The sequence below is a fragment of the Panulirus ornatus genome, chromosome 18 (assembly GCF_036320965.1).
Source record: "Panulirus ornatus isolate Po-2019 chromosome 18, ASM3632096v1, whole genome shotgun sequence".
Taxonomy (NCBI): domain Eukaryota; kingdom Metazoa; phylum Arthropoda; class Malacostraca; order Decapoda; family Palinuridae; genus Panulirus; species Panulirus ornatus.
The window spans coordinates 44450436-44477520 of record NC_092241.1 but is presented as its reverse complement, the minus strand read 5'-3'; the positions used below and the strand labels follow the sequence as shown (position 1 = coordinate 44477520).

The following is a 27085-nucleotide window of genomic DNA, read 5'->3' as shown; positions in this document are numbered from 1 at the left end:
GTGGGAAGTATTCTTTATCTCCTATCCCCAGGGATATATATATATATATATATATATATATATATATATATATATATATATATATATATATATATATATATATATATATATAAGGTTAAGAGACGGGTCAGCAGGAGTGTAGAACTCCCGCCCCGTAACAGTGACCTCAAGGCAGGTCAGTGTTGCTGCCGTGCTGGGTCATGACGTGAGGCAGGGTCGTGAGGTGAAGGTTGACTCTGGAACTTGTACAACGACTGGAATGATTCTCGTGTGTGGGGAGGTCACCTCCACAGCTCAGGTGGACGACCATAATCTGGTGTGGAGACAGCTGGTTGTGACGACCCCTGCCATGTTGTGACTACAACATTCTCAATATTCTGCTGCTTCTGGTGGCCACTGTGTTGTGTGGTGAGTGGTCAAGTGGCTCACGCTGGGCACAGCCAGGATGACACTGGGGTAGGAGGAGGTCAGGGTTTGGTGTTAGGGTATGTTACTGATGCATGCATGCCTTTAACTGTCGTATTGGCTTATTGTCTGAACCTAAAGATTACAGAACTGTGTAGAGATGGACCCTTCTGGTGGGCACGGCTTCCTACCAAGACGCAAATCACTTCTGAATATCCTTTCAAACTCTGCGAGAGTGAGGGCTTAGGTAGTAGAGTAATGGCTCCTACCATGACCCCTGTAAATTTACGGTAGACTCCTGTGACTACACTTTCTTGTGTGACTCCGGCCCTCCCAGTACCTCAGCCAACTCAAGGATCAGCCGGTCCCCGACCCTCCCACCAAGCCATTAGGTACTACGTTGTTGAGAGCAGCCGCCCAGGGTGGTGCTCCCGTCCTGAGTGAGCAGTGGTAAAGTGGAGGCCGGAACCATCTTACACTCTCCATGTCTTACTTTCTGTCTCATCCAAACCGGGCTACTCCTGCCATCTTCTCCTCACATGCACCACACACCCGCTCAAACCTTGGTTTTTTTCCTTCACATAAGTATTCTTGCCGTCTCCAGTCTGCTTACACGTTTTAAAACATCATCATGACAGAGACCAACAAATGTATGGTCCCTGGTCCTCACCATCATCATGACAGAGACCAACAAATGTATGGTCCCTGATCCTCACCATCATCATGACAGAGACCAACAAATGTATGGTCCCTGGTCCTCACCATCATCATGACAGAGACCAACAAATGTATGGTCCCTGGTCCTCACCATCATCATGACAGAGACCAACAAATGTATGGTCCCTGGTCCCCGGCATCATGGGATGTTAAGAACCTCCGGGTTCCCGCCTGACTCTACTGCCAATGTGAGGCAGGACTCTGGCAGTAGTAGTACCGGCCCCTCCCACCACCTTTCCCTCGCTGATCGACCTTCCTCGTCGTATATTCATTCTACCAACATTCGTGGTCTCTACAGTAACTTCTCTGTTGAACACCATCTGTATAATGCCTCTCTTAGTATCTTACTTCTCTCTGAGACACAGTTGTCTAATGATGTTCTCACTCGTCCCTTCTTCATATAACCTCCATCACGATTCCGGTTCAAAGGTGGTATTTGTGTTTACTCCAACGTCAACACACCTGTTGCACGCCTCGAGGACCATAAGTCCCCAAGCTTTGTTGTTATGTGGCTCAAGGTCTGTCTCCCAACTACCACACTTGTCCTCTGTTTCGCCTGTTACTCTCCTAATCTTACAAATTCTATATCATTCTTCGACTCTTTAAACTCCTGCCATGATACTGTGGCATCCTCTCACTCGCAAGCCGAGATCCTCTACCTCGGGGATTTCAACGTTCACCATAGGGAATGGTTGAATTCCTCCCATATTGATGGTGGAGGATTACTGTTCTGTGGCCATTCAGACAAGGGATCAGGTATATCCGGTTTGGAAAAACACTTCTTCCTCTGACTTTCATTCAGTCTTTATTACTTCCTATGATCACCGCAAGCACGTTATCCGTGAGGCGAAGCGTTCCTTTATTCAAAGTAAGTACGATAACCTCTCCTCGTCATCCACTGATAGGTCTTTCTGGTCTTTAGCTAAGGGCATCTCTAATATCTTCTGTCGCTCTACCTTTCCTTCACTTTTCCGTTCTGACGGTACTATAGCTGTCTCTCCCGTAGACAAAGCAACTCTTTGGTCCCCGTTTCTCCTCTAACTCCACCTTGGATGACTCTAACATTCCTTCACCACTGATGATCCTCTTACTAATCCTATGCCTCTTAAAGTAATCTCTTTTCGGAGTGTCCGAGAAGCCCTTGTCTTCCTTGACACAAGCAAGGCTTATGGTCCTGATGGCATCCATCCCCGTGTGCTGAAAGTGTGTGCCTCTGAACTTGCACCTGTGCTTGCTCGTCTGTTCCGTTTCAGTTTAAAAAACAAAAGTTTTCCTCTCCATGGAAGCATGTGTTGATACATCCCATCTCTAAAAAGGGTGACCGTTTTAACCCCTCCAACTATCGTCCTGTTGCTTTAACATCTACCATCTCCAAAGTCTTTGAATCCCTCCTCAACTGCCATAGCCTCAGATATTCTGAATCTCACAGTCTTTTCTCTGATCATGAGTATGGCTTCCATTAGGCAAGATCCATTGGTGATATTCTTTCTTATCTTACTGACGTCTGGTCATCATCCCTGAAAGATTTTGGGGAGTCATGTGTAGTTGGCTTCGACATATCCAAAGCTCTTGATAGAGTGTGGCATCGGAGTCTCATCTCTAAGCTCCTCTTTTGGCTTCCCTCCCTCACTTTGCACCTTCACATCTAGTTCCTCTCCATCAACAGCGGTGTCCCTCAAGGTTCTGTCCTGTTCCCTACACTTTTTCTCCGTTTTTAACAATTTCCTCTCGTCCACAAGTAATCCAATGCACTCATACGCTGATGGCTCTACACTGCATTCATTCACATATCTAAATTCTTCTGCTTCTCTCATTAGATCTGCATCTCGTCTTGACACAACTTCCTCAATGATTCAAACTTGGAGAGGGTGTTTCAGTGGGCTAATCGAAATCTAGTTTAGTTTACAACCTGCAAGACCTAGTTTCTACCCATCTTTCTATCGGAAACTCCGCACAACTCTCGTCTCTCCTTTGACTGTTCTATAATTCCACCTCTTGACTCGCTGAACATACTTGGTATTACTGTAACATCCAATCTCTTTTTTTTTTTTGGAAGCCCCCACATTACAGGACTAGCTACGTCTACTTTTAAGAAACTGGGTGTCCTGTTTAAGTGTCAAAATTTCTTTTCGTCTGAACAGTTGCTCCGTTTATACAGAGGATGGATTCGTCCTTGTATGGAGTACTGCTCTTACATCTGGGGTGGTTCTAGCTCTGCATCCTTACTTGACAGAGTTGAGTAGAAGCTGTCCTACATATAAACTGTCCCATGCTAACTTCCAAACTTGACCCACTTGTCCTACGCCGCAATGTTGGTTCACTTCCCCTCTTCTATAAGCATTACTTTGGTTTTTGCTCCCGAGAGTGGGCTGCTAGTATACCCCCACCACTAGCTGGACCACGCAATACTCGGCAAGCTGCTGCGTCACATGATTACTGTGTGACCGTTGGCAACTCAAGGGTCGGTCGTTTTGATAACTGTTTCTTTCCCTACACCTCGAAGCTATGGAACTCTTTACATTCTTATATCTTTCCCAATAGGTATGACCTGGCACATTTCAAAGAAAAAGTTTTTCGCATCCTCCAAAATTCGAAAATACTTTCCCTTGTCTCTTCTTTTTCCCTTTCATAGTTCTCTCTGTATTTCAATTAAGGCCCGGGCTTGATGTGGACTTTGTCCGTGACTGGAGCCTCCAACGTAAAAAGAAAAAAAGAGAAAAAAAGAAACTGCAAGATGAAGTGAGTTTTATCAAGGGTGTAAGGCATGTGTACGAGTAGGAAATGAGGAGAGTGAATGGTTACCAGTGAAGGTTGGTCTGTGGCAGGGGTGTGTATGATGACCCCATGGTTTGATTTGTTTATGGATGGGGTTGTTAGGGAGGTGAATGCAAGAGGTATGGAGAGAAGGGCGAGTATTCAGTCTGTTGGGGATGAGAGGGCCTGGAAAGTGAGTCAGTTGGTGTTCGCCGATGATACAGCGCTGGTGGTTGATTCGAGTGGGGAACTGCAGAAGCTGGTGACTGAGTTTAGGAATGTGTGAAAGAAGACAGCTGAGAGTAAATGTGAATAAGAGCAAGGTTATTAGGTTCAGTAGGGTTGAGAGACAAGTTAATTGGGAGGTAAGTTTGAATGGAGAAAAAGTGGAGGAAATGAAGTGTTTTAGATATCTGGGAGTGGGCTTGGCAACGAATGGAAAGATGGAAGCTGAGGTGAGTCATAGAGTGGGGGGAAGGGCGAAGGTTCTGGGAGCGATAAAGAATGTGTGGAAAGAGAACGTTATCTCGAAGAGCAAAAATGGGTATGTTTGAAGGAATAGTGGTTCCAATAATGTTGTATGGTTGTGAGTCGTGGACTATAGATAGGGTTGTGCGGAGGAGGGTGGATGTGTTGGAAATGAAATGTTTGAGGACAATATGTGGTGTGAGGTGGTTTGATCAAGTAAGTAATGAAAGGATAAAAGAGATGTGTGGTAATAAATAAGTGTTGTTGAGAGAGCAGAAGAGGGTGTGTTGAAATGGTTTGGACACATGGAGAGAATGAGTGAGGATAGATTGACAAAGAGGATATATGTGTCAGAGGTGGAGGGAAGAAGGAGAAGCGGGAGACCAAACTGGAGGTGGAAGAGAGTGAAAAAGATTTTGAGCGATCGGGGGCTTGAACATGCAGGAAGGAGAGAGGCATGCACGGAATAGAGTGAATTGGAACGATGTGGTACACTGGGATCAACGTGCTTTTCCTATCCACATTTTGTTATTTCATATCGGCTACTCCAAAGTTATTATCAGGTCAGAAAGTTACACTCGATAGAGAGGAATGATTGAACCTCTCATCAGCTCTAAAGGATAGTAACATGTTTTGGCTGACACTTCAGACCAGAAAGATGATTCTTGATTTTGGTGGCAGGCAAGACATCTATTGCGATGCTCTGCAGACTTTTTCTTTATATTATTTATATACCTCAAGACCAGTGGATCCCATCCCTGGGGCCGCCATGTGTGTGACAATACATTAATGCCACAGGTGGGCAGCGCTCCCCCGTCAACGTGGATATTGAAAGTGATGATTAGCGCTATGTTGTTTTGCTCTCCTATATTCAGTTACTTTACTTCCCTTACTTCCTGGTTACGATGAATCATTGATTATGAATGTGTTATTATTATTATTTTTTTTTGGGTGGGGGGTTTACCATAATCTTGGAAAAATTATGCAGTGTAGAATAAGAATTATGTATTTATCCGTGTATATGATCTCACATGTTTTGTAACTAAGACTGAAATGATGACACGACATATATTAATGTATGGATCGTTAAAATGCACTTTTTTTTTGTTTGTTCCTATGTTAGGGCTTCTCACTCTGGTATAGGCAAAAGTTTCCATCAATCAAGCATTCATTTAAGATAACACAAAACTTGACGTGAAGCAACTTCCGCCTCGCTTGATGGATGATGCCTCATAGAGCTAAACTTATCTGCACAGTTCACAGTTTACCGTAAGTTCAACAGATATTCAGATTGCAAGTCGCAAACTAGCAGACACGGGCCCATAAGTACATCATACACAGAGGTTGATGACATATGATTTGAAATTTGTCGAGCTACAGTTAAACGATGAATGTTGCCAGTCAATACTGAGTTTTTAGACATTGTATATTTCAAAATGGCAGGTTTCTTCATATGTTGATATCCTGACTAATTACAGATTTGCGTCGGAAGTAAGATATTATGTAGAGTCAACTTGAATAGTTACTGTAAAGAACTGATAAATTTTGAGAAGGTAATTTGTTTTATTTCTGCCATACAGTCCATTGTGAACGTGGGAGAGATGCAGTTTGGGTCGAGTTGGATGATGTCATTGTTTGTTTACCTCGATGTAGCAGGATTTCAGGTTCTCATCTTTAATGGTAGTTATTTTGGTGACCAAGTAATTTATAGCAGTTATATGCATAACTTGACATAAGATTTTACTACGAGTTCACCTACATAGGATAACCCCTGGCAAGAAGGAGTGATGTGAAATCCGTATCAAGGAAAGTCATCGTCTGCTGATGTCTGCCTGTTACTCACGAGGATTATGAGTTTACTCATTATTCACTGGTTGGTGATGTGAACTTCAGGCCAGTGTAGCCACTGCCGGGGTCTTTAAAGCCACCAAAGTCAAGTTGTCATCGCCAACCGAGAAATCTTGATCATTTTCATCAGGAGTTGACTGGCAATGCTTATATCACACACGCTGGCTGGCTGGCTGGCTGCTAGCTTCCAGAACTACATTTTTTTTCATCTTGGGTTAGGAGACCCTAGCTATCTGCGTCTTCAGAGGCCCACATACGATATATATATATATATATATATATATATATATATATATATATATATATATATATATATATATATATATATATATATATAATCTTTTTCTTTTTTCATACTATTCGCCATTTCCCGCATTAGCGAGGTAGCGTTAAGAACAGAGGACCGGGCCTTAGAGGGAATATCCTCACCTGGCCCCCTTCTCTGTTCCTTCTTTTGGAAAATTAAAAAAAAAAAAAGAGAGGGGAGGATTTCCAGCCACCCGCTCCCTCCCCTTTTAGTCGCCTTCTACGACACGCAGGGAATACGTGGGAAGTATTCTTTCTCCCCTAAAATATATATATATATATATATATATATATATATATATATATATATATATATATATATATATATATTACACGTGTGTGTGTGTGTGTGTGTGTGTGTGTGTGTGCTCAGGGTGCCATTATGGCACAGAGGACCCATGTGCCACTGGAGTTGGATGTGTGTATAGTTTATATATTGATGTTACACATTTACACAATCGGTACATAAACTAGTGCTAGTGTGGACCTGGAGAAACATACATCACAAGAGCTTATAAATGCCTTGTGATCAGCGCCACACTGGTGGTACTACTGCTTCTATAATCAGGAGGTGGACGATACTAGTCGTCAGAGGGGCATTGCAGTACGGCGGGTTGCTCAGACAGTAAAAGACTTCCGAAAAAAAGATAATCATTGTTTCATTTTATATTGATGGAATATCTATCGAATGTCTATCTGTTTATAATCACCCCGGGGACAGAATGGACTCCTCTGTAGCGAGAAATTCTTTAACGAGACAACACTGTATGGTCAAGTGATAATGGTGTTGCAGCCTAGTTAAATTCGTGTTTCACTCGTGGATTAATGTCAAGCAAGAGGAGTCTGGTAGCAGCAAAGTAATATATATATATATATATATATATATATATATATATATATATATATATATATATATATATATATATATATATATATATATATGTGTGTGTGTGTGTGTGTGTGTGTGTGTGTGTCAGAGGTGGAGAGAATGAGGAGAAGTGGGAGACCAAATTGGAGGTGGAAAGATGGAGTGAAAAAGATTTTGAGCGATCGGGGCCTGAACATGCAGGAGGGTGAAAGCCGTACAAGGAATAGGGTGAATTGGAACGATGTGGTATACCTGGGTTGACGTGCTGTGAATGGATTGAACCAGGGCATGTGAAGCGTCTGGGGTAAACCATGGAAAGTTCTGTGGAGCCTGGATGTGGAAAGGGAGCTGTGGTTTCGATGCATTATACATGACAGCTAGAGACTGAGTGTGAACGAGTGTGGCCTTTGTTGTCTTTTCCTAGCGCTACCTCGCACACATGAGGGGGGAGGGGGTTGTTATTTCATGTGTGGCGGGTTGGCGACGGGAATTAATAAAGGCAGACAGTATGAATTATATACATACATACATATATATATATATATATATATATATATATATATATATATATATATATATATATATATATGTATATATATGTGTGTACGTTGAGATGTATAGGTATGTATATGTGCGTGTGTGGACGAGTAAGTATATACATGTGCGTGTGGGTGGGTTGGGCCATTCTTTCGTCTGTTTCCCTGCGCTACCTCGCTAATGCGGGAGACAGCGACAAAGTATAATAAGTAAATAAAATGTAAATATATATATATATATATATATATATATATATATATATATATATATATATTTAATGAAAAAGTTTAATCCCACTGCCAAGTTACCTGGAGACAACAGGTTTTAGGTAACAATATGATCCAAGATAAGTATTACAACTCAAAATTACTGGACTAAGTATCTCTGAAAATAGAGTTGAGTATGTTGTATATTGTTAGTTATTACACAGTTTGTGTGGAGTCAGTATGTTACATTATGTGCCCATGTAAACACATGACATGTCAGTATATTTTGTGACACAGACACGGTCTTTCTCTTGTTGCCGCTCCAAAGATCATGAGTTCAGCCTTGCATGTGTACAAGGTGAATAAATTCATGCCTTTGTGACTGCAGATAGAGAATGCCAAGAAAAAGTTTGAAAAAGTACTTTAATAATAATTGTGGGAATCGGTGTGTAGCATGATGAGTACATAATGGACCATGAGTAATATTCTGAGAAGGAGTACATGCCTCAGTATTGCTCAAGTTGTCTCATCGCTCACTCAGCCCAGGCCATGATGCCACTTGGGTAATTACTCGTCAAGGTCAGTCAAGAAAGAAAGCGTAATGTGCGTGTAGCAAATTATCATATCATGCGAAATATTATCATAAAAATATGAAAATTATGCATATATAATTATCAGGTATTGATGACTTTGAAAAGATATAATAAATGAGTCGCGTTGCGTGGGTGTGGGTGGTTCAGAAAAGAACCATTTGCTCAGTCTAGATTTGCCCGGAAGCGCTCTGGGAGAAGCCATCGCCCGAAATTGTAAATAATTCTGATAACGAAGTCGGCTTCGGCCACTAGCTTTTTCTCTGTTTAGTTTTCTCAAAATCAGACAAAGGTAAGGCATCGCTGAGTTGCTTCTGATGTGGCCATTAGGGCGATAAGGTCGGTGTTAATGGCGAAAAGTGAGCCAGGTGGGAGGGTGTTGGCATTTTTTGTGCTGGAGTTGGGATACACCCAGTTTGTTTTGGTCAAACACCTGCAACCCACCACGCATTCTTTATATTGTCATCAGTTTAACAGTTGTTTCATTGTGGTAAGGTTTTTGGCAATAGTCACAACATAAGGAAGGGGAGCCGTATCTATCTGGGCTGGGGAGTTAATCTTCCATTAGCTTAGCGAGGGACAGTGGTCATTAAATATCCTGTTCTTGGTGGGGCTATACAGACTTTACCAGGTGATGTCTGTTCTGTAAGGACGTGGATGTTTTAGCAGATTAATATCTACGAAAATTACAACAATGGATTCTATACAACCAGAAAAAATTTCCCACCTGTAGCGATTATTCAAAAGATGAGCGGGTAAGTCATTATGGATGACTTACTATTAATGTTGTGTTCTCTGTACGACTAGTTTTCATGAGAAACTCGATCGTAACTCTAGAAACCTAATGTAATTTAATTTTGAAATAATTATTTTAGGTGGAACGTTCAAGTCTGGTTCCTCTGCCTCATTAACTGCGGAATATTATTGAAATTTGATAGTTATTAAGACCAATATTATTACTAGTGAGAGATAAATATTGTTTTGAAGTACTGGTATAGCATGTTGCATCTGTGATAATACAGATTATGAATTGGAGTTGGAATATTTATTTTATGGTTTAGACAAGGTAAGGAATGAGTTTTATATGTATTAAGGTAAATGTGGAGTGATTGCAGAAGTTGGGAAAATCTTGTACAGCACTAAATACAGCCCACAGAAACCTCAGCTCGGAGCTGAAAATACTGAGATAATTTAAATGTTATGCAGGACTACAGGTAATTGACAGGAATAAGCAGAGATGGTATGGCCACATGATGAGAATGGAAATCATGGGATATCTATGTCAATGGGTGTTCAAAATGAACCCCAGAAGGAAGATCACCTGCTGCTGAAGATCTGGCTGCTTGCTGTGTAGGTTGTTTGTTGACATCTGCCTTAGTTTACAAGGAGCTCAGCCATGGGTTTCTTAGATAGATTTTGACTAGAAATTGTGCTGCTGTGAAAGACTATAGTGAAATTTTACATGTGATCAATGAATGAAATTTGTTAATTCATTTTTATCGCTGTTTGCTTATTTTATGAATTTGGTTCACGATCTCAGTGTTACCTGACGATACATGTTATCGGGCAACGTAAAGTGTGCTATTATCATGGTAATAGTCTCCCAACTGGTCTATTTCACTTGTTTCTTTGGTATTATATTTCTTTTATGTTCTTTCATAAGTGAAATTTTCCCTCTTGGATTTTTGATTTCCAAGAGACCATGAAATATGGTATGGTTTCATTGGGATGGAGAGTGCAAAACAACTTCATGAAAACACATATATGATAGTATTATATTGATAATACTATATTTGTAAGTCCATAGGATCTATAGTTTTACAGGTGTATTTCACCAACTCGAGTGGAATCCTCTTAGATGGTGGTTTTTGTTCTGTAGGGATAACCTGTTGACTAGAAGGATAAATCTAAATTCTAAAGAGGTTAGACGAGGTGATCTTGGAGCCTTTTGATTTTTACAAGTGTATTACATGCTTTACAGTAAGCCCCACATTTTCCTTGTTATACCATTATATCTATTTAATGGTTATTGCATAAGATATTATTAGATTTCTGTAGGAACTTCTGTAATGACATTGAATTGAAAGTAGCAATGAAACATATTTAGGTTTTTCTAAATACACACACACTCCATAGCATAGTTTATTGACTTGCACCTTGGAGAGGATGAACAATTGTGGTAACTGTGGACAGACTTTTGCAAAAATGGATTTAAGCCTATGCACTTAACCCCAGGTGGCCTTTGGTCAGTATTGCTAACCACTTCACTACAGTAGGATTTATTGTGGAGAGCAAATTAAGATTGATAGTTTATTATATTTCATTTAACCACTTTGCTTCACATGGAAAATCCTGTTAAATGCAAATTGTGTGGCACTAAATTCCATTTTTCTACATTTTTAGATTTTTTTTAAATCTACCAAAGCAAATATTTTGCCATTTTTCTTTGTAAGAATTTACTCTAAATAAGGGCATAAGATTGTAGTCTCTGAGATGAAAATGAGTATATAAGATATAGATATTCCTAGCATTTTGGTACTGCAGAATGGGAAATCGAAATCATGATAAGAAGTTATTTTACCCACAGTTGAATGGGTATCTTATAGGAAACTTCATTAGTGGCAAAAGTTTGGATTAATTTCCTGGAATTTATAGTTCACTCCATCCCTAGACTTTAAGAAATTGCCTTGATAAGTGGTGGAGTACATGCTTCATGACTTTGTAGCAACGGCACCAGGATCACTAGTAAGATGGCAGTATTCAGGCCTGATAATAGATGTTTATGAAAATAGTAACCCATGGTCGGTATCTTTGTAATGATTCATGATGAATATAGAATTTTTTTATATTTCTGTTGTAATTCAATTTACATAGAGATTGTTGTATTCTTTAGTTTGTATTTGATTTTCTAGTATCTGTTTTCTTGGTACTCTATATTACAGTCTAAAAGTAATGTGTTGAAAAATCTTGTCTAGCACTTTGCTTTGTTGTCTCTTATAGTATACATAGAGACCACTTAGACATGACATATTCTTGAGGAATATCTTTTAAGCAAAAATTTGTGATAAGGGGTTATTACATGGTACCTTTAGATGTATCTTTGACTTACAATTTTTACAGTGGTAAGTGCTAAAGAATGGCTTGCATTGGTAACAGTAATGGCTATTCTGGTGTTGTTTTGGTGTTTTTTATAGATGAGATGAAGAAATTGTTAATTTATGTACCAAATGAAACCAAAGGTAATCAATGTTTACAAAGTTTTTCGGGGCTTGCAGTGTTGTTTACCTGTCGCAGTGCGAGTGAACTTACACATTCTTTGCCTGCTTTCCAAGATCTCTGTGGCTTGTTCCTTGTTTGAGAAAATTTAATTGCAACTTAAGACATGGTGGACTGGCTGGTTTTATCCTCTTGCTGTTTTCAGGTATTGCTTTATTGTTAGAGGAAGCTAATCCAAGTAACTGTCCCTCATGTGCCTGACACTGGCCTGCTTCAACCCTTTGTATCATTTGCATCTTCAAGTTTACAATAATCATTTTCCTGGACACCTTAGATGCTTTACCTGTACTCTCACTTGCAGGCTGTTTTCTAGACAAAAATATGTAGGAGATAGCTGAAAAGAGAGCGACCAAGCTTGGGGTAACAAAATTATAGCAGACAGTACACAACTGAAATGGAGAATATGAACAAAGATAGTGGTAGATGTATATTTGTGTCTTTATCTAATACATGTATATGTGATGGATATTTGTTCTTGACTATTAAGTATGTGGTGTTTATTAAATTAACTTTTTATTTTTTAAAATTAGTTGCCTTTGGAGAACACTGTCAACCGCTTTGACTATTGTCTGTTACTTTGACATTCACCATTTGCACAGTCTTTGAATTCCTCAACTTTCATATCCTCAGACATTTTGAATCTCAGTCTCCTCCCTGATCATCTTAATGACCTCTGTAAGGTGAAGTCCACTGGTTTTAATATTTCTTGTCATACTAATGTCTGGTTATCATCCATGAAAGATTTTGGGCAGTCCTATGGATTTAGTTGCCCTTGCTGTATCCAGAGCTTTTAACAAGATGTCCTATGTAGTTAGTTGCCCTTGCTGCATTCAAAACTGTTGACAGGGTGTTCTATGCTGTCAGTTGCCCTTGCTGTATCCAAAGCTTTTGAGAGGGTTTGACATCGGGGTCTCATCTCTGAGCTTTCGTTTTGGCTTCCCCCTCTCGCTTTGCTCCCTTATATCTACCTTCCCCTCTGGCTGATCTGTCTTCATGGTTGTTGATGGATCAGCTGCTCCCCGTTTTGCCATCAACAGGGGTTTCCCCTTAAGTTTCTGTGCTATCTCCTACACTTTTTATTAATGATTTCTGTTCTACAAATAACCAAGTGCTTTCATGACTTGTATTGCATTCCCCCACATCCTTCAGTTCTGCTCCTTCTCTTATTTGATTTACATCTTGTCTATACATAACTTCAACATACCCTTATTTGGAAGGGATATCTCGGTAGGGTAGATGAAATATGGTTAAGTTTAACTGCTAGTAATTGTCTAGTCGACCCATTTTCTGGCCATTTCTGTACTGAAAATTCCTCTCGACTTTCCTATTTCCTTCGACGGTTTTGTAATTTCTCATCTTAACTCGATCGTACTTGATATTACCATCATCCACTCTATTTCAGAAACCCTACGTTATGAAAATAGCTAAGTCTGCCTTTAAGAAACTAGGAGTCCTGTTTAGGTGTCAAAATTTCTCTTCTCCCCAACAGTTGTTCAATTTATACAAAGAATTGATCCATCTTTGTATGGAGTACTGCACTCATGCCTGGGGTGGTTCTAACCTTGTAACCTTACTCGATTAAGGTGAGTTGAAAAAGGTCTGATTTATCAACTCTCCCAGGCTAACTTCAAAACTTAACCCATTTGCCGTGCATCACAATGTTAGCTTACTTTCCCTCTTCAGTAGGTATTACTTTGGTGTTTGCTCCCGAGAGCTGGCTGCTTGGGTGCCCCCATCTCTAGCTATACCAACAATACTTGGCAAGCTCTACGTAATGTGCCCCCACCACTAGCTAGACCATGCAAAACTCAGCAAGCAGCTGTGTTACATGGCACACTACCTTCTCTTGTCTTTCTCTGTAATTGCAACCTGGCACTTTTTAAAAGACAGGATTTTCATTACCTCCATATTCATGAATTCTTTCCTTTGTTCATTTTCCCTTTCATTAACCTGTCTCTATTTCAGTTAAGGCCCAAACTTGATGTAGACTTTTGTTTTTGACTGTAGTTTCCATCATTAAAAAGATATTAGAGAAGATAATAGTGGATTAAGTATTAACTTGAAAAAGGAGCTGGAAAACATCAGAGATCCTTTATTACCCACATTAATTTGATAAACATTTTGATATTTTGAGACCAACAAATAGTTCAAACCATTTGTACATAATAACATGGAAAACACTAGTATTCTAGTGCCCAACCTTGTACAAAGGTGAATGGTTACGAGAAAGACAGACTGTGTATGGTGTGCCAAATGAATGCAACAGTAACAGGATGTGCAATTTGTAATGGGGGTAATGGTGTGATTATCAGGCGCCTGTGCCCATTTACTCCTGGCATGTTTTCAGAATGCATTGAGAAGTCCTCTGTATTAGTACCAGCAGTTTTTTCGTACAAGGTGAGCAGACTAGTTAGGTTGCATGACAAAATAGGTCATGCAGCATTGCATGTAGCGTTGAACAATTTGATAAGACCAGTGTTTCATAGGAAGTGTTTGTCATATATTAAGATTTGTGGACTAGAACAGGTTTTTGTATCTGTTATAACCAAGTTGTGCATCCTGTGCTTGTTGGCAGAAAATGAAGTTTTCTTCAGTAGACGAATTCTTCCTCACTTTCTTGAGGTTAGCAGATACCAGATTGGCCATTATAAGTTGCACAAGAAAACTTATCTTTGATAACAGTTGAAGACTAAATGTATTAGGGTTACATTGTTGTTAATCAGTCTTTCAAGTGATAGCAGATGTATGTCAGTGGACTTTGTTGGTAGAATTCCCATGGACAGTTTATGTTGATTGTTAATGTGGTCCAAGAAGCTGTATGAAGGAATCCTCAATAGCTATAACAAAAAATGTGTGATTTGTTTGGTGGATGAATCAGTTGTCATTTACTTATCAGCATGCTGTGTGTGTCATTGAAACTGGTAGGTTAAGAAACAAGCTCCTAATGGTGATTGAGCTTGCTCGAAAAGATTTATTAAGACTATGTAATTTAATTTAGAAGTTAGGAAATAGTTAGTGGTGCTAAAAACATATTACGCTACATAAGATGGTATAAATGCTGGGTACGTCGTATTTCCGTAGAGAAGGTTGATATGTGTAGCATACTCTAGAGTTTTTACAAAATTGAAAATGGCAAGTGGTGGCAGTATGGGATGATTGAGGTAGCCATCTTTATGGTCTGGCAGTTCTTTATACAGTATTTACTATGGCTTTGTCTTGTATGCAGATGATTTTGAGTATGTACAAACCTGATGTAATTAACTTGTAAAGTTTCTACAAGAAGACACGTGATTACTCATCACGATAAAGTTAATGGAAGATTCCCAATATGTGAAGTGCAGGCTGAAGGTAACAACTGTTAAACAGCTAAACAAATTTCACGAAGCTAAAATGTTCAGAGCTGTGCTCCTTCCATGTCTTGATTCGATTTTAGTTGTAAGAACATCTTCAGAATTATTTATTTCTTGAACTGAAGCCTTTACAGGAATTTTTCTATTTACAGTACACATTGATACACTTGAAGGTATTTGCCTTTTGACTGTTTGCATTATCTTCCATATACATTGATTAATAGAATGTTAAGTTTGATTTTTGCATGACCATAAAAAGGTAAAGAATTTATAATTGTTAACAGTTGTGAACACACATTTATTTTGCTTTCCCCCATCTATAGTGTCGAGGATGCGTGAATACAAGATTGTGGTGTTGGGGTCAGGAGGTGTAGGCAAATCTGCTCTTACAGTCCAGTTTGTGCAGGGCATCTTCGTTGAAAAATATGATCCTACAATAGAAGATTCATATCGGAAACAGGTCGAGGTGGATGGACAGCAGTGCATGTTGGAAATTCTTGACACAGCAGGAACAGTAAGTACAGTAGAGTTTCATGCATTCTAAAACTAAGTTATCACTGACAAGTGTAAGAAAATTTATTTATAAAACCAGAACCATGAATGATTAATGATCAGGTGAATAGATTTACACGTTATTTAACCTTGAAGAATGTGTGGAAGTCGAGAACATTATCTCGGAAAGCAAAAATGGGTATGTTTGAACGAATAGTGGTTCCAACAATGTTGTATGGTTGCGAGGCGTGGGGTATGGATAGAGTTGTGCGCAGGAGGGTGGATGTGCTGGAAATGAGATGTTTGAGGACAGTGTGTGGTGTGAGGTGGTTTGATCGAGTAAGTAACGTAAGGGTAAGAGAGATGTGTGGAAATAAAAAGAGCGTGGTTGAGAAAGCAGAAGAGGGTGTTTTGAAAGGGTTTGGTCACATGGAGAGAATGAGTGAGGAAAGATTGACCAAGAGGATATATGTGTCGGAGGTGGAGGGAACGAGGAGAAGTGGGAGACCAAATTGGAGGTGGAAAAATTGGAGGTGGAGTGAAAAAGATTTTGTGTGATCGGGGCCTGAACATGCAGGAGGGTGAAAGGAGGGCAAGGAATAGAGTGAATTAGATCGATGTGGTATACCGGGGTTGACGTGCTGTCAGTGGATCGAATCAGGGCATGTGAAGCGTCTGGGGTAAACCATGGAAAGCTGTGTAGGTATGTATATTTGCGTGTGTGGACGTGTATGTATATACATGTGTATGGGGGTGGGTTGGGCCATTTCTTTCGTCTGTTTCCTTGCGCTACCTCGCAAACGCGGGAGACAGCGACAAAGTAAAAAAAAAAAAAAAAAAAAAAAAATATATATATATATGCATAGTGCCATTGTACAAAGGCAAAGGGGATAAGAGTGAGTGCTCAAATTACAGAGGTATAAGTTTGTTGAGTATTCCTGGTAAATTATATGGGAGGGTATTGATTGAGAGGGTGAAGGCATGTACAGAGCATCAGATTGGGGAAGAGCAGTGTGGTTTCAGAAGTGGTAGAGGATGTGTGGATCAGGTGTTTGCTTTGAAGAATGTATGTGAGAAATACTTAGAAAAGCAAATGGATTTGTATGTAGCATTTATGGATCTGGAGAAGGCATATGATAGAGTTGATAGAGATGCTCTGTGGAAGGTTTTAAGAATATATGGTGTGGGAGGCAAGTTGTTAGAAGCGGTGAAAAGTTTTTATCGAGGATGTAAGGCATGTGTACGTGTAGGAAGAGAGGAAAGTGATTGATTTTCAGTGAATGTAGGTTTGCGGCAAGGGTGTGTGATGTCTCCATGGTTGTTTAATTTGTTTATGGATGGGGTTGTTAGGGAGGTGAATGCAAGAGTTTTGGAAAGAGGGGCAAGTATGAAGTCTGTTGTGGATGAGAGAGCTTGGGAAGTGAATCAGTTGTTGTTCGCTGATGATACAGCGCTGGTGGCTGATTCATGCAAGAAACTGCAGCAGCTGTTGAGTGAGTTTGGTAAAGTGTGTGAAAGAAGAAAGTTAAGAGTAAATGTGAATAAGAGCAAGGTTATTAGGTACAGTAGGGTTGAGGGTCAAGTCAATTGGGAGGTAAGTTTGAATGGAGAAAAACTGGAGGAAGTAAAGTGTTTTAGACATCTGGGAGTGGATCTGTCAGCGGATGGAACCATGGAAGCGGAAGTGAATCATAGGGTGGGGGAGGGGGCGAAAATTCTGGGAGCATTGAAGAATGTTTGGAAGTCGAGAACATTATCTCGGAAAGCAAAAATAGATATGTTTGAAGGAATAGTGGTTCCAACAATGTTGTATGGTTGCGAGGCGTGGGCTATGGATAGAGTTGTGCGCAGGAGGGTGGATGTGCTGGAAATGAGAGGTTTGAGGACAATATGTGGTGTGAGGTGGTTTGATCGAGTAAGTAATGTAAGGGTAAGAGAGATGTGTGGAAATAAAAAGAGTGTGGTTGAGAGAGCAGAAGAGGGTGTTTTGAAATGGTTTGGTCACATGGAGAGAATGAGTGATGAAAGATTGACCAAGAGGATATATGTGTCAGAGGTGGAGGAAACGAGAAGTGGGAGACCAAATTTTAGGCGGAAAGATGGAGTGAAAAAGATTTTGAGTGATCAGGTCCTGAACATGCAGGAGGGTGAAAGGCATGCAAGGAATAGAGTGAATTGGAGCGATGTGGTATACCGGGGTCGACGTGCTGTCAATGGATTGAACCAGGGCATGTGAAGTGTCTGTGGTAAACCATGGAAGGTTGTGTGGGGCCTGGATGTGAAAAGGGAGCTGTGGTTTCGGTGCATTATTACATGACAGGTAGAGACTGAGTGTGAACGAATGGGGCCTTTGTTGTCTTTTCCTAGCGCTACCTCGCACACATGAGGGGGGAAGGGGTTGTTATTCCATGTGTGGCGGGGTGGCATTGGGAACAAATTAAGGCAGACTATGAATTATGTTTATTTTTTTTTTTTTTTTATACTTTGTCGCTGTCTCCCGCGTTTGCGAGGTAGCGCAAGGAAACAGACGAAAGAAATGGCCCAACCCCCCCCCCCATACACATGTACATACACACGTCCACACACGCAAATATACATACCTACACAGCTTTCCATGGTTTACCCCAGACGCTTCACATGCCTTGATTCAATCCACTGACAGCACGTCAACCCCTGTATACCACATCGCTCCAATTCACTCTATTCCTTGCCCTCCTTTCACCCTCCTGCATGTTCAGGCCCCTGATCACACAAAATCTTTTTCACTCCATCTTTCCACCTCCAATTTGGTCTCCCTCTTCTCCTCGTTCCCTCCACCTCCGACACATATATCCTCTTGGTCAATCTTTCCTCACTCATTCTCTCCATGTGCCCAAACCATTTCAAAACACCCTCTTCTGCTCTCTCAACCACACTCTTTTTATTTCCACACATCTCTCTTACCCTTACATTACTTACTCGATCAAACCACCTCACACCACACATTGTCCTCAAACCTCTCATTTCCAGCACATCCATCCTCCTGCGCACATCTCTATCCATAGCCCACGCCTCGCAACCATACAACATTGTTGGAACCACTATTCCTTCAAACATATCTATTTTTGCTTTCCGAGATAATGTTCTCGACTTCCACACATTTTTCAAGGCTCCCAAAATTTTCGCCCCCTCCCCCACCCTATGATCACTTCCGCTTCCATGGTTCCATCCGCTGACAGATCCACTCCCAGATGTCTAAAACACTTTACTTCCTCCAGTTTTTCTCCATTCAAACTTACCTCCCAATTGACTTGACCCTCAACCCTACTGTACCTAATAACCTTGCTCTTATTCACATTTACTCTTAACTTTCTTCTTCCACACACTTTACCAAACTCAGTCACCAGCTTCTGCAGTTTCTCACATGAATCAGCCACCAGCGCTGTATCATGAATTATGTACATGTGTATATATGTATATGTATGTGTGTGTATATATATGTGTACATTGAGATGTATAGGTATGTATAATTGCGTGTGTGGACGTGTATGTATATACTTGTGTATCTGGGTGGGTTGGGCCATTCTTTCGTCTGTTTCCTTGCGCTACCTCGCTAACGCGGGAGACAGCGACAAAGCAAAATGAAAATAAATAAATATTAACCTTTATGAAAAATTCTGCACTAGAGCATGTCTTAAATCCTAAGTGTTCATTATTCTTACTTTTAGTTGATACTAGTATGTTTCTTAATAGCAAAATCTCTGTATTCGGTACACATAAGATTATATTGAGTTATCAGGAATAGGGCATGTGAATTGTTCCAGGTGATTGATAAAACTTTTTCATAGCTTGGCTGGGATGGTAGGCACTTGTTGGTACACTACTCATGACAGCCTGAGAGGTCTGTCCAGTGACATATTTTTTCTAACCATGTAGCCTTGCTAAGGTGGCAGAAGCAATTGGGTACTAAGAAATGAACTTTGTTTTTAGTTTATATTGCAGGGAATCACAGTGGAGTTTCTCCATGTATGAATTCCACTTGGTGGTAGATTTTCTTTAACCTTTAGAAGTTAAATGACCTAGACTGATAACTGCTTAAGAGGGAGTTGTTGGTCTTGTATGAGAACTAGTACTTAAAGTGTTCACCACTGCATTGAGGTGAAATATATAGCCATTAAACCTGTTGTAGCATACCAAGCATTGTTTCTGGACACTACAGCCAAAATTATTTCCATATATGGGGGAAGTGTTTGTGATTATCTGAAACATTTACTTCTAATGTAATATACCCTTTTTTTTTTTTTTTGTTAAGTGTTAAGAAAACAGGATCACTCATCATGACAGAGTTAATGGAAAATTGCCATGTGAAGTACAAGCTGAATGCACCCTCATGTTACATAATGATTTTTATTGGAGTGTCACTCTTACAAGATAATAGTTATTTCAGATATTAAACCTTTAGTATTAATCTTTCACGAAAGCACCTACTGAAGCACAACACTTGTCATGGCTGGAAATTCTTGTGGAGTACCTCATATGCGAGGCATTGTTTTTAAGTACCAATGCCTAGCCTGTGAGGTACTCTGTAGTATATCCAGTCATAACAAGTGTTGTACTTCTGTGGGTGTTTTTGTGAAATGCGATTACCAAAAGTTTAACGGTATTTTATAAGTGACTCTGCAATGAGCGATATTGTTTTTAACAGAAACTTTACTTGTTTATTATGAGTAGTAAATGTTCCAAATTCTTCTTTCTTTCGTACTATTCGCCATTTCCCGCATTAGCGAGGTAGCGTTATGAACAGAGGACTGGGCCTTAGAGGGAATATCCTCACTTGGCCCCCTTCTCTGTTCCTTCTTTTGGAAAATTAAAAAAAAAAACGAGAGGGGAGGATTTCCAGCCACCCGCTCCCTTCCCTTTTAGTCGCCTTCTACGACACGCAGGGAATACGTGGGAAGTATTCTTTCTCCCCTATCCCCTATCTTGACAAATAATGCAGGTTTAGTTGCACATCTGCTTCATTAAGAAATTATGCTGATTCATAAAATTAACAGACTTCAGAGTATTTTGAAACTTTGTTTCCAGGGTGCATGAAAAATTATTGCATTTTAGTTTGGGAAATAATCCTTGTATTGAGGTTTTCAAGCAAATCTCATATGCTTTGAAAATACCAAAAATTGCAGGTAATAGTTCATGGAATTTTTTAGCCCAGAAAACATTTTTAAAACAGTAACACATGAAATGCTTTTGTAATTGAAATGATCTATCTATTCTATCTCTCTCTATTTCTGATGCCTGTTCCAACTGGAACTTCCTCAAGGTTTTAGCCATGGCAGTAGTCTCCATAACTAGAGAACTTCAGTTCTGCTTTTAATCTTTCAGTGTCTCACCCTTAACAGGCCACTGGCAGAGAGCACCTCTAGCGCAGTGTTTGCAGAAGCTCTTGCATAATGTTTCTACTGACAACTAAGACCTAATGCTCCTACTTGTTACTTCTACCTAATGCTCCAGCCTCAGTGTTCCTACCTACTTCTGTCTACTGATTCTCATGTTTTGCCAAAAGGCAAGACTAGCACATAGTGCTCTGCTGGAAAATCTAGTTATGAAGAATGAGCTGTGTGAGTTTAGTATTGTCAGGTGTTATGTATGGCGAGGAGAGATTTTATGTCTGTGGACAGAATGTCAGAAGTCCATGTGTGGGTGGGGCAAAAAGAAAAGACAGCTACCTAGGTCAGAGGAGTGCAATTTTCTAACCACTTGAAGTGCTGGCTTACCACACAGCCGTCACTTACCTTCTTGATACCCATACAGATTGTGCTGGTAATATACCTCCCTGGTCGTTTGGCTGCCTGCCAAGTACTACCTACTACTTGAAATAGTCATGAAAAATATCTCGTGATACATCCCTTAGCTGACAAATATTTGATGAATACAATATGAATAATGACACGATCTTCTTGAAATATAACCATTGATCCCAAGCATTAATGAATCCCAAACAATATTTCAACTCCAGATTTGTATTCAGCATCAAAAATAGTATTTTTACTTTGTTCTTTGAGTGAATTTATTACTCTGAAAGATACTAAAAATTACAGGTAATATTTTTTTCCAAAAACTGATACTTTTTCTGTAGGAACTGTAATATTTCTAATGAAAATCTTCCTGCACTTGAAATGATTATATATCTCGTAATGATTCCTCTTGCAGATGATACCTGATAAGTTATTTATATATTTTGTTTATTTTGCTTTGTCGCTGTCTCCCGTGCCTGTGAGGTAGTGCAAGGAAACAGACGAAAGAAATGGCCCAACCCACCCCCACACACATGCACACACACACACACGTCCACACACGCAAACATACACACCCACACATCCCAACGTACACACATACATACACACACAGACACACATATACACACATGCACACAATTCACACTGTCTGCCCTTACTCACCCCCATCGCCACCCCGCCACACACGGAATAACATCCCCCTCCCCCCTCATGTGCGTGAGGCAGCGCCAGGAAAGGACAACAAAGGCCTGATGAGTACGAAATGAATAATGACATGATCTTTTTTATAAGTAATTATTGATTATACGTGTTAATGACCCCCAAACAGTATTTCAACCCCAGTTTTTATTCAGCATGGAAAATAGTCCATATACAAACATTTTCAAGCTTATCTAGTACCCTTTGAAAAGTAGTCAGATACCCAATAAATGTGGTATGAATAATGACACTCTTGAACTGTAATCATCAGTTACAGACATTAATGACCCCAAACAATGTCTCAACCCCAGATTCTCATTCAGCATGAAAAATAGTCTTTATGTTGTAGTTTTAATCTAATTTATTACTCCAAAAAGCACCAGTAATTGCAGGTAATGAAGAAAATTTTTTAGCCCTGGGGTAAACCATGGAAAGTTCTGTGGGGCCTGGATGTGGAAAGGGAGCTGTGGTTTCGGTGCATTATTACATGACAGCTAGAGACTGAGTGTGAACGAATTTGGCCTTTGTTGTCTTTTCCTAGTGCTACCTCGCACACATGAGGGGGGAGGGGGTTGTTATTTCATGTGTGGCGAAGTGGCGATGGGAATAAATAAAGGCAGACAGTATGAATGATGTACATGTGTATATATGTATGTCTGTGTGTGTATATATATGTGTACATTGAGATGTATAGGTATGTATATTTGCATGTGTGGACGTGTATGTATATACATGTGTATATGGGTGGGTTGGGCCATTCTTTCGTCTGTTTCCTTGCGCTACCTCGCTAACACGGGAGACAGCGACAAAGCAAAATAAAAGAAAAAAATTTAGCCCTAAAACATATTTTTTCTTTGACTGTAGTATAATAGTGAAGTGCTTCTATTCATGAAATATTCATAGAAAATATCTCAATGCTTCTTCTAGAAGACAGATACCTTACAAGTATGAAATGAATAGTGACAGTCTTTTTTGTAAGCATTTATTAATTGCAGGCGTTAATGACTGCCAGACAATATTTCACCCCCAGATTCATATTCATCATGAAATATATCCCTTGTAAAGAGGTTTTCAAGCAAGTGTATTACACTGAAAAAAAAAAAAATTAGCACCCCAAATTTTTCTTGTAAAACTATATTATAACTAGGAAATGCTTCTTGATTTGATATGATTTTGGAAATTATCTCATAATGCCTTCCCCAGCCAACAGATTAGTTGATAGTCTTAAAATGTAACAATTAACTACAGGCCGTAATGACTCCCAAGTAGTATTTCAAACCTAGATTCATATTTAGCTTGAAAAATTGTCCTTATGCTGAGGTTTTCAAGCAAATGTAGTACCCTCTAAAGAATACCTAAGACCTAAGATTGCAGAGAATAGTTTTAAAAAGTAATTTAATATAATGAAAAGCTTCTATATCTGAAATAATTATGTAAGATATTGCATGATACCTTTCCTAGCTGACAGATATCTGATAGATATGGTAATGATAATGTCATTATCTTAAAATATGATTGTTGAACACGTGTTAAGGATGCCCAAACAACATTTCAACCCCAGATTCATATTCATCATGCAAAATAGTCCTCCCAACCCTGACCTATGCAGCCAAAATGTGGAAAAGGAATGAGTCGCCGAGGTTAAGAATCCAGGCTGTGGAAATGAGATATTTGGGAAGAGCATTTGGTTTGATTAGATGGAATGATGAAGGGGTGTTTAAGAGATGTAGTATTGCAGGGAATGCAAAGGGCATGAATGGTGGTGGGTAGAATGGGTGAAGTGTAACACTTAAGGTGGTTTGGTCATGTAGAAAGAATGCAAGACTGGAAGTTTGTAAGGGGAGTGTATTTAAACATAATAAACGTTTCTGTACTTGAATTAATTGTGGAAAATATCTCATAATGCTTCCTCTAGTCAACATATACATGATAGATACAGAATGAAAAATATGATCTTTGTAAAATGTCACCATTTAAGGATACCCAGATTATTTCAGCCCTAGATTCTTATTCAGTATGAAAAATAGTCTTTGTACAGAGTTTTCCAAGTTGCACTCGCATAACCCAGGTAACCATCTTTTCTTTCTGCCTTGCCCACGTTTGGGCTGCTGGCATTCTGTCCACAAACATACAATATCTCCCCATATCACACACAGCACTCGACAACAACACTCGGAAGACATTTTTTGCAGCCCCAGAATTTCCTGCAGTGAGTGCTTTATGCTAGTTCTGCCTTTTGTGGAAATGGTAGGAGCAGGAGAATGAAGTTGTAGATAGAAATGTTAGTAGTAGTAGATAGGAGCATCAGCTGGGAACATTATGTAAAAGTAGTAGGTTGCAACATTAGGCAGGAATGTTACATAATTGGTGGGAACATTAGGTAGGAGCCTCTGAAAACTGCGTTAGAGTTGCCCTCTGCTTGTGGCCTCTTAAGGGTGAGACAGTAAAGGCTAAGAAGTGGCACTTAGTTCATCAGTGATGGAGATTTTTGCCCTGACGACCCCCATGAGGGAGTTCTCAAACGAAATGGATGTCAAAGATAAAGATAGATAGACGTCACCTAATTTGTCTTATTCTTACACCTAGGCATTTATCTTTTAACATCAATTTCACAAATACTTTACTATTTTTGTAGAATTACCTTGTTATATCCAACAGCCCTCCTTTTAGATTATAGATTTTCAGCACCTATTGTACATTCTAGTCCACTTTATTCTATAAATTTTATTTTTCCATGAGTACTGCTTACAGCTAATCTTTTTGCATTATTTGTAATGTATTGCCAACCTCACAGGGGATGGATGTATCATTGCTTATGGTCAGGTTTCATTTAATCATGTAGGCTCCAAGAATTTAATTGTTGTAACATCTAATTCACTCGTACATTACAGTTTTTTTTTTCTTTGTAGCATTGTATTGTTACATGCAACAACTTTCCTTTAAATCATAGATTTTTAGCACATGCAGTACATACAGTCCACATTATTCTCTTAATATTGTTTTTCCATGAATACTGCATATTGCTATCTTTTTGCTGTGTTAGTATATTACCAACCTCAGAGGAAGTGTCATAACCTCCCACCTCTTAACCTTTTGGAAAGGCTGATGTACAGAAAAACATTACCTTAGTTTCCCTTCTTTTATATAGTAGATTTTATTGTATGCTTGTGATAGGACTGAGCCATTGGAAAACATAGCAGAATTGCACACAGTTTGTAGTTTTGATTTAAAGTAATAGGTTAATCATTCATTGGTAACTTAAGTTTTTGTGTATTTTGTGTTTTACAAAAAAAGTAATATTTTTCGGTAAAACTGAAAGTTGATGGAGAGAGATGGGTGATTATTGGTGCATATGCACCTGGGCATGAAAAGAAAGATCATGAGAGGCAAGTGTTTTGGGAGCAGCTGAATGAGTGTGTTAGTGGTTTTGATGCACAAGACTGGGCTATAGTGATGGGTGATTTGAATGCAAAGGTGAGTAATGTGGCAGTTGAGGGAATAATTGGTATACATGGGGTGTTCAGTGTTGTAAATGGAAATGGTGAAGAGCTTGTAGATTTATGTGCTGAAAAAGGACTGGTGATTGGGAATACCTGGTTTAAAAAGCGAGATATACATAAGTATACATGTGTACGTAGGAGAGATGGCCAGAGAGCGTTATTGGATTACGCGTTATTTGACAGGCGCGTGAAAGAGAGACTTTTGGATGTTAATGTGCTGAGAGGTGCAACTGGAGGGATGTCTGATCATTATCTTGGGGAGGCGAAGGTGAAGATTTGTATGGGTTTTCAGAAAAGAAGAGAGAATGTTGGGGTGAAGAGGGTGGTGATAGTAAGTGAGCTTGGGAAGGAGACTTGTGTGAGGAAGTACCAGGAGAGAGTGAGTACAGAATGGAAAAAGGTGAGAACAAAGGAGGTAAGGGGAGTGGGGGAGGAATGGGATGTATTTAGGGAAGCAGTGATGCCTTGCGCAAAAGATGCTTGTGGCATGAGAAGCGTAGGAGGTGGGTTGATTAGAAAGGGTAGTGAGTGGTGGGATGAAGAAGTAAGATTATTAGTGAAAGAGAAGAGAGAGGCATTTGAACGATTTTTGCAGGGAAAAAATGCAAATGAGTGGGAGATGTGTAAAAGAAAGAGACAGGAGATCAAGAGAAAGGTGCAAGAGGTGAAAAAGAGGGCAATTGAGAGTTAGGGTGAGAAAGTATCATTAAATCTTAGGGAGAATAAAAAGATGTTCTGGAAGGAGGTAAATAAAGTGCGTAAGACAAGAGAGCAAATGGGAACTTCAGTGAAGGGGGCTAATGGGGAGGTGATAACAAGTAGGGGTGATGTGAGAAGGAGATGGAGTGAGTATTTTGAAGGTTTGTTGAATGTGTTTGATGATAGAGTGGCAGATATAGGGTGTTTTGGTGGAGGTGGTGTGCAAAGTGAGAGGGTTAGGGAAAATGATTTGGTAAACAGAGAAGAGGTAGTAAAAGCTTTGCGGAAGATGAAAGCCGGCAAGGCAGCAGGTTTGGATGGTATTGCAGTGGAATTTATTAGAAAAGGGGGACTATTGTTGACTGGTTGGTAAAGCTATTTAATGTATGTATGATTCATGGTGAGGTGCCTGAGGATTGGCGGAATGCTTGCATTGTGCCATTGTACAAAGGCAAAGGGGATAAGAGTGAGTGCTCAAATTACAGAGGTACAAGTTTGTTGAGTATTCCTGGTAAATTATATGGGAGGGTATTGATTGAGAGGGTGAAGGCATGTACAGAGCATCAGATTGGGGAAGAGCAGTGTGGTTTCAGAAG

General features: G+C 39.7%; 1 protein-coding gene across 5 annotated transcripts in view; it reads left to right on the top strand.

The window, feature by feature from the left end:
* Rap1 (RAS oncogene family member Rap1) overlaps positions 1–27085 on the top strand; it is a 168815-nt gene that overhangs the window by 129563 nt on the left and 12167 nt on the right. For 2 of the 5 annotated variants that reach the window (XM_071673018.1, XM_071673016.1), the window contains exon 2: positions 15649–15839. In XM_071673018.1, the coding sequence (XP_071529119.1) occupies positions 15649–15839 (191 nt within the window). Of the gene's footprint in view, positions 1–8848; positions 8992–9074; positions 9190–15648; positions 15840–27085 lie in introns of those variants that run through there. The other 3 variants (XM_071673015.1, XM_071673014.1, XM_071673017.1) reach the window with 3 other exon arrangements.